The sequence below is a fragment of the Rhipicephalus microplus genome, chromosome X (genome assembly GCF_043290135.1).
Source record: "Rhipicephalus microplus isolate Deutch F79 chromosome X, USDA_Rmic, whole genome shotgun sequence".
Taxonomy (NCBI): domain Eukaryota; kingdom Metazoa; phylum Arthropoda; class Arachnida; order Ixodida; family Ixodidae; genus Rhipicephalus; species Rhipicephalus microplus.
In genome coordinates this window covers 58,694,137-58,701,291 of record NC_134710.1, presented here as the reverse complement: position 1 = coordinate 58,701,291, position 7,155 = coordinate 58,694,137, and the positions used below count along the sequence as shown (strand labels likewise).

At 45.0% G+C, this 7,155-nt stretch overlaps 1 protein-coding gene across 1 annotated transcript; it reads left to right on the top strand.

Annotated features, from left to right (window-relative positions):
- Positions 1 to 5,035: 5,035 nt before the first annotated feature.
- Positions 5,036 to 6,797, top strand: LOC142776858 (dual specificity tyrosine-phosphorylation-regulated kinase 2-like). Its single transcript, XM_075881200.1, has one exon. The coding sequence runs from the start codon at positions 5,193 to 5,195 to the stop codon at positions 6,696 to 6,698; it is 1,506 nt and encodes a 501-aa protein (XP_075737315.1). The 5' UTR covers positions 5,036 to 5,192; the 3' UTR covers positions 6,699 to 6,797.
- Positions 6,798 to 7,155: the final 358 nt, after the last annotated feature.

The following is a 7,155-nucleotide window of genomic DNA, read 5'->3' as shown; positions in this document are numbered from 1 at the left end:
TTCTATTATTCATTTATATTTGTGCAATTTATTGCGAACCTTCTCCCTTTCTTTCTTTTTCTCTTTGTGTGACCTTCCTTGAGTAATGTATATCCACTGAAGAGTTTGTTTTCAATCCTACTCTTTGCTACCTAGAGGACATTAAGTAATTATTTTTCGTTTGAACATACTGCAGTCTTTTCACGGCCTATGCAGGAGTGGAGACAAGAAAATACATACTAAGCATCGAAAGAAAATACATAACGAAATTACAAGAAAGAAGATACAATGTCAAACAGCTCATAATTCAAAATGGACACACTGTATTGTGTTCATAAATGATTGAATGGTGTTACAGCACACAGTGTTACTATCTAGTCTATTCCAATGGTGGATAGCTGACGGAAAAAGGGAGTGTTTGTGAGCGTTAACACGACTGAAAGGTTGGTGGATAGTTTTGAAATGGTTCAGTCGCGATGATTGTTTGGGCGGGTCTAGCAGGTAATGAGATCGTGATATGCGGAATTGACCATGATATAATTGGTAAAAAATTTTATTTGCGAGATAATTCTGCGTTGCGAAAAAGGTTTTAAGTTTGCCCTTGCGAGCAAGCCTGCAGAACTGGATTGCCTCGAGAAGTCTGAATATACAAATCTAACTGCCAATTTTTGTATTCTTTATATTTTATTAATGAGGTGCTTTTGATGAGAACTCCAGATGAGATCGGCGTACTCTAAACATGGTATATTTAGCGTTTTGTATGCATTAAGTTTAAGGTGTGATGGTGCAGTGCGCAATTTTCTCCTCAGGAAGGATAGCTTCCTCTCCGCTTTACGACATATGGCTAAAACATATGGCTAAAGCATAAATAACAAAATAAATATGAGAAACAAGAATAAAAAAATTGATAAGAGGAGGTTTTTGTTTTTTGTTTGTTTTTTGGACATAAGCTTAGTTTCCTGCGCCTGTGTCAAGGACGCGCTGAAGAGCATCCATGGGATGGGATCATTACGTGACGTCACGTAAATGCAGAACCATGCTTTAATGCATACCACTAACGCAAGCTCGTATGTGCAGTACTGTGCCATAATATATTTTATTACAATGAAACGAACAATGTTAAATACTAATTAAAAAATCTTCGGCCGCCTGCACCAATCAGTGGTCACGTGACTACGTACAACTGACCATTCCTGTTTTTGCCGCCAGAAGCTTCATAAGCCTTTTTTTTTGCACATTTTAATGAAATACAAGTATAAATCCACCTTTTAAGAGAAAAAAACAGGGTTGATTTTAGTCAACGCGATGTCCAAACATCAGTGGAGTGATCTCCTTCCATGTTCTATGCCATTGTAGGTCCTGCGGGAAAAAGTAAGCGTGTCGCTTTCATTGGTTCTTCTGAAAGTGTAGAATGCACCGATGTCGTTGCGAAAGTGACGACGGGAAAAATGGCGCTTTGATAACTTTCGATCAACGAATAAACTGCATCAATTTGGAGATAGAGTGACACACAGTGACTATTTTTGATATCTGAATTGACGTGGGTGTGACGACATTGGCCGGGCCTGTTGGTGGGTTTGCCACCGCAAGTCGCATCTAATACTCATATGGTCCCAGTTAGACTACGCCGAAAGTCATTAAAGCACTAGTTTTACTTCCTTTGTAAAAAAAAATCTTGTTTAAAAGTATGAAACCTTAAAATCAATTCTAGAACGACGCCAGGGGCGCTGCACAATTGCCACCACTGCAGGCACTGTAAATGCTACCTTTAGGTAACATGTAAGGGGCGTATGCAGTAAATCTAGCCACCACGAGGCGAGTCTTCCGTTATAGATTTATAACTTATAAGACGCCCGTGGTGATTAGAATAGGCCTATGACGTTAGCGAGAGCGAAATGCAAAAAAAGGACTGTTTCTTGGCATCGCCTACTTGAATTTCGAAATTTGAAGATAATGACAACAGTTTTCGTGCACCGATTTCCATAACTCTTTGCATTCTTCGACATTTACTACTGCATGCAGTGAGAACTAAGGTACTCACAAAACCGTCACATGACCTTTTTAAGGCCTCAAATTGGAACAATGGTAGCGGATGAAGGAAGAGCTGTAGCGGTCCGCTAACAGGCGGAAAAAAAACGGTTGAAATGGTGCAATTATGCAATCAATTTGATTGATTTGTTGGATTTAACGTCCCAAAGCCAATATATGATCATGAGAGACGCCGTTGTGGAGGGTCTAGGAAGTTTTGACCACCTGGGTTTTTTTAACGTGCACTGAAATCTGAGCACGCGGGCCTACAGACATGAGGTGTACCTCAGGGCTCAGTATTATCTCCGGTGTTATTCAGCATATTACTAAGTTCCATTCCAACTCATCAGGATATCCAAATTTACGTATATGCAGATGATATTGCTTTCTTCGCAACAAACAGTGATCTGCACTTATTGTATCAGGCATTACAGAATTACATGAACACGCTAGAAGGATTGCTTGACAATATCCGTATGTCATTGAACGTCAAAAAAAGTGCGCTTCTGCCATTCTCTTTTAAGGATCGTGTCGACATTTCCCTGATGTATCGTACCGAGCTCATCCCCAGGTTGATTTCCTGAAATACCTAGGCATCGTATATAATAGGACGCTAAATTGAAAAAGCCATATAGACGAGGTTGGCTGTAAAGCGTCACGTGCCTTGGGGTGGTTACGCAAATTGGGAAACAGAAAAATAGGATTGCGTAGGAGTTCATTGATAATGATTTACAAGATGTATGTGCGGCCTATTATGAAATTCGGGTGTGTATTATTTTCAGGCAGCGCGGCTTACAAGATGGGACAATTAATATTATTAGAAAGAGAAGCTTTGCGCTTGTGTCTTGGACTCCCAAAATTTGTGGCAAATAATGTTTTGTATGTGGAAGCGCGCCTTCCACCTTTGTTAACTCGGTTTAGAATACTTACAGTTCAAACTTTCTTAAAAATATACAATTCGCCTCTGCGACAAGCTTCATACGTTTTTATTCAAGAACCAACCGCATTCTTTGGAACACAATGGTCTATAGACTACACTCCCCTCAGATTAGGTTCGTCCAAGCGTTGCTAGAGCCTCTCAATGTATATATTTATCAGATTTGCATAACGATGACACCTAATTCGAAACTTGAAAAAAATTTTGATGATATTTTCCCCTCTAATGCGAAACAACTGCCCCTTCAATATTTAAATATTCGGTTAAACGATTACTTGACTCATCTGTCCATAAACAAGATTATTGCGACGGATGCATCCGTATTGAACGAAAAGGCTGGAATAGGCATCTTTTGTACTTCTCTCGACTGGTATTTCTCAGCTCGATTACCAGATTACACGCCTATATTCATCGCTGAATTATTTGCTGTAATTCTAGCGCTTCGTAAACTTCCTGCAAGCGAATCAGAAGCGGTCATACTTACCGATTCTCTGTCAGTATGCACTGCACTATCTACAGCAAAAAATTTGACATTATTGAGTATGATTAGTAGTTTATTACCAGAAAACCTGAAAAAATTTCACTTGCTATGGATACACGGCCACTGCGGGATTTATCTAAATGAGATGGCAGACTCGTTAGCCAAAGCATCTTTAAGCGGACCACTCTTACCTATTTTACCTGATTTCGCCTACGTAACAGCACTCAGATATAGAAAGGCTTGTTTGCACAAAGAAATAGAAAAATTATCATTGGATAAAGTCAGAGACTTCGTACATCTAAGATATTGCTGGAACAAGCAATGGTGTGTATCTCGGCAGTTAGAAATTACAATCACCAGATTACGATGCAGAATTCTGCATCTGAATTACTACCTACATAAAGCTGGACTAACAGCATCTCCGTTGTGTCTCTTTTGCAAGGAATCGGAATCAATAGATCATTTCTTTTTATCCTGTCAACGTAATGCTTATCAAAGGAAAAGATACCTGGTCCAGCCAATTGAGAGAGAAAGAGAGAGAGATAAATAGAGAGAAAAGGCAGGGTGGTTAACCAAGCTTGGCTCGGTTGGCTACCCTACACTTGGGGGGTGGGGGAAAAGGAGAATAATAGAACGGAAAGAGACAGAAAAGAAGAGGAGTAAGAAAGAGAAGCATAAATAGTCAGCTCGAGACTACACAGCACGGCCTCGCACAGTTCTTTCACAAGCGGTCGTGAAGTTTGGTGGTCCTTAAAAAGTACAAGAGGTCTTTCGTGGCTTTGCGCGTATGGGAAGCCGTCGGCCAAGGTCCCAGGATCTTCTCTTCTGTAATCGGCCGTGAATCCAGCTGACAGAGCTTGGCTTCCATAATACATCGTTTGGTCTGGTATGCTGGGCAATGACATAGAATGTGCTCAAGCGTTTCCTCGCAGGCGCAGATGTTGCATGCCGAAGTGCTCGCCATTCTAAGGAGACGAGAGTACGAATTCGTAAATGCCAAAACCAATTGAGAAGCTAGGTTTAAAAATAAACGTGAAACTAATTTTATCCTTCGGAGGGATTACATTACGTTATAGCCACAGGGAGGTTTTCTCTGCTGTGTGCGAGTACATAAGGGCAACAAAGAGATTACCCTGTTAGCCTATTGTTATTATTTACGGCTACTAGACTACCTGAATGCCTAACTTAGCACACTTGATGATCCTGCCGACCGGTTCTTGGCCGATCCCCTTTGTGGGCGAGTGCCAGCAAAGTTGAAGGTTCATCATCATCATGATCTTCTGTAAAGGGCTTCACCCTGTAGTTCAGGTTGATGGCGCAGAGTTTTTCAAAGCACTGGAGTTTAGGGACAATGAGGGAAAAATAGACTCTAAGAGGGTAGAATTAACTAGAAGGAGGTTATCTGATTGGTGGCTAAAGTCAAGGCACGAGTGAAAATTGAACACTTCGCTGCAAAGTACAAATCCTCAACCTGACTATTTAAGGGAAAAAAAATCCACCTTTTGGTTCATTAGGTATTACGGCTTGGTGGCGCTAGCCACCACCCGATCTAAAGGGTACAGTCATATCCATCCATCCATCCATCCATCCGTCCATCCTAGCAACAGGGGTCAGCCACAGCGGCAGCGGCCGGGGCAATAATGGTGGCCCAGTGTAGCGCAGCCGAAGCGGCCGAGCTTCCATGTCCGCGCTAGGCCTGGGTCTCTTGTTCGGTGGCGCGGTGGTGGAGCAGGCGGCGGTGGTTGGCGGCGGCCGCAAGCGGCAGTTATGAGTTCCCGGGAGTGCACAGCGATGCCCCTGTCGCGGACGCGGTCCCTGATCGCCAACATGAATGGCTCGGTGCCTTCGTCAGAGGCCGGCTACATCGAGAAAAACGCCGCCAACAACAACAACTCTTCGGCGAACGGGCGCAGTCTGCTGCTGCCACCCATGAAGAGCCAGACCATCACGGGCTTCAAGTTCCAGTCGAGCGTTCACAAGCTCTTCGACGTGGACCAGAACGGCGACTCGCCCGACAACAAAGCGGTCGCCGTTTTCGGAAGCGGCGGCGGCGGCGCGGGGAAAACATTGGTGGCCACGCCGGAGCAGGTGATGCAGATGTACATGCACAAGCTGAGCCCGTACGAACGCCACGAGATCATCAACTACCCGCAGATCTACTTCATAGGCGCCAACGCCAAGAAGCGCCAGGGAGCGCCAGAAACCCCGAACAACTGCGGCTACGACGACGATGAAGGTTCATACCTCCACGTTCCCCACGACCACATCGCGTACCGCTTCGAGATGCTCAAGGTGATAGGCAAGGGCTCCTTCGGCCAGGTCGTCAAAGCGTACGACCACAAGGAGCACCAACACGTGGCCCTCAAGATGGTTCGCAACGAGAAGCGATTCCACCAGCAGGCGCAGGAGGAGATTCGCATACTGGATTTCCTGCGTCGTCAGGACCGCGACAACACGTTCAACCTGATCCACATGCTGGAACACTTCACCTTCCGCAACCACACGTGCATCACATTCGAGCTGTTGTCCATCAACCTGTACGAGCTGATGAAGAAGAACAAGTTCAAGGGCTTCTCCCTGCAGATGGTGCGCAAGTTCACCCACTCGCTCCTGCAGTGCCTGGACGCGCTGCACCGCAGTCACATCATACACTGCGACCTGAAACCCGAGAACGTGCTGCTCAAACAGCAGGGTCGATTGGGCATCAAGGTCATAGACTTCGGGTCGTCGTGTTTCGAACACCAACGCGTCTACTCCTACATCCAGTCGCGCTTTTACCGAGCGCCGGAGGTGATACTGGGTGCAAAGTATGGCATGCCCATCGACATGTGGAGTCTTGGCTGCATCCTAGCCGAACTCCTCACGGGGTACCCACTCCTGCCCGGCGAGGACGAGGCCGATCAGCTGGCCTGCATCATGGAGTTGCTAGGCCCACCGCCTCAGAAGTTACTCGACCAGGCCAAGCGGGCCAAGAACTTCATCAGCTCCAAGGGCTACCCGCGCTACTGCAGCGTCACTACGCTACCCTTCGGCGCCGTACTTCTAGGCGCGGGACGGTCTAGACGCGGAAAGCTGCGTGGTCCTCCGGGCTCCAAGGACTGGTCAAGCGCCCTCAAAGGTTGCGACGACCCAATGTTCGTGGACTTCCTCAAGCGGTGCTTGGAGTGGGACCCCGCGAGCCGCATGACTCCGGCGGCGGCACTGCGGCACGCCTGGCTCCGACGTAGGCGACCGCGTACTGCTAAAAAAATTGGTAATAAACACGTACCTTAACCGTAGCAACCAGAGCACTACATCAAGAATTGTGTTTGACAACATAGTATGTAGTATTCTGGCAGATATCTCTAATGAAATATGTGATGGCTTCTTTAATGGTGTTATTGATTCTGCTTCCTCATTCTTTTTTTTCTTTTCCCGACCACTACAGATGAAGTTTTTTCGACAATCAAGGCAGTTAACGCCACGAGTCCTGGACTTGATAATATGAAAGCTAACCATAATAGATGATTGTAGAACACATTGCTCACGTTCTTTCATCTGTCATCAACCTCGCTTTTAAATCTGGTGTTTTTCCTCGTGAAATAAAACGTGGTAGCGTCATCCCTGTTTCCGAAAAAGGTGATGAGACACAATAACAGAATTATAGATCCATTTTCGTTCTTCTATTTTAGAGCAACATACTCAAAATAATCCAAAAATAAATCACGAGTAATTTAAATAAAAGCTATAT

What these genes read in the sequence shown, in the direction of transcription:
- LOC142776858 (XM_075881200.1), top strand. Translation starts at nt 5,193, where the DNA reads ATGAGTTCCCGGGAGTGCACAGCGATGCCCCTGTCGCGGACGCGGTCC.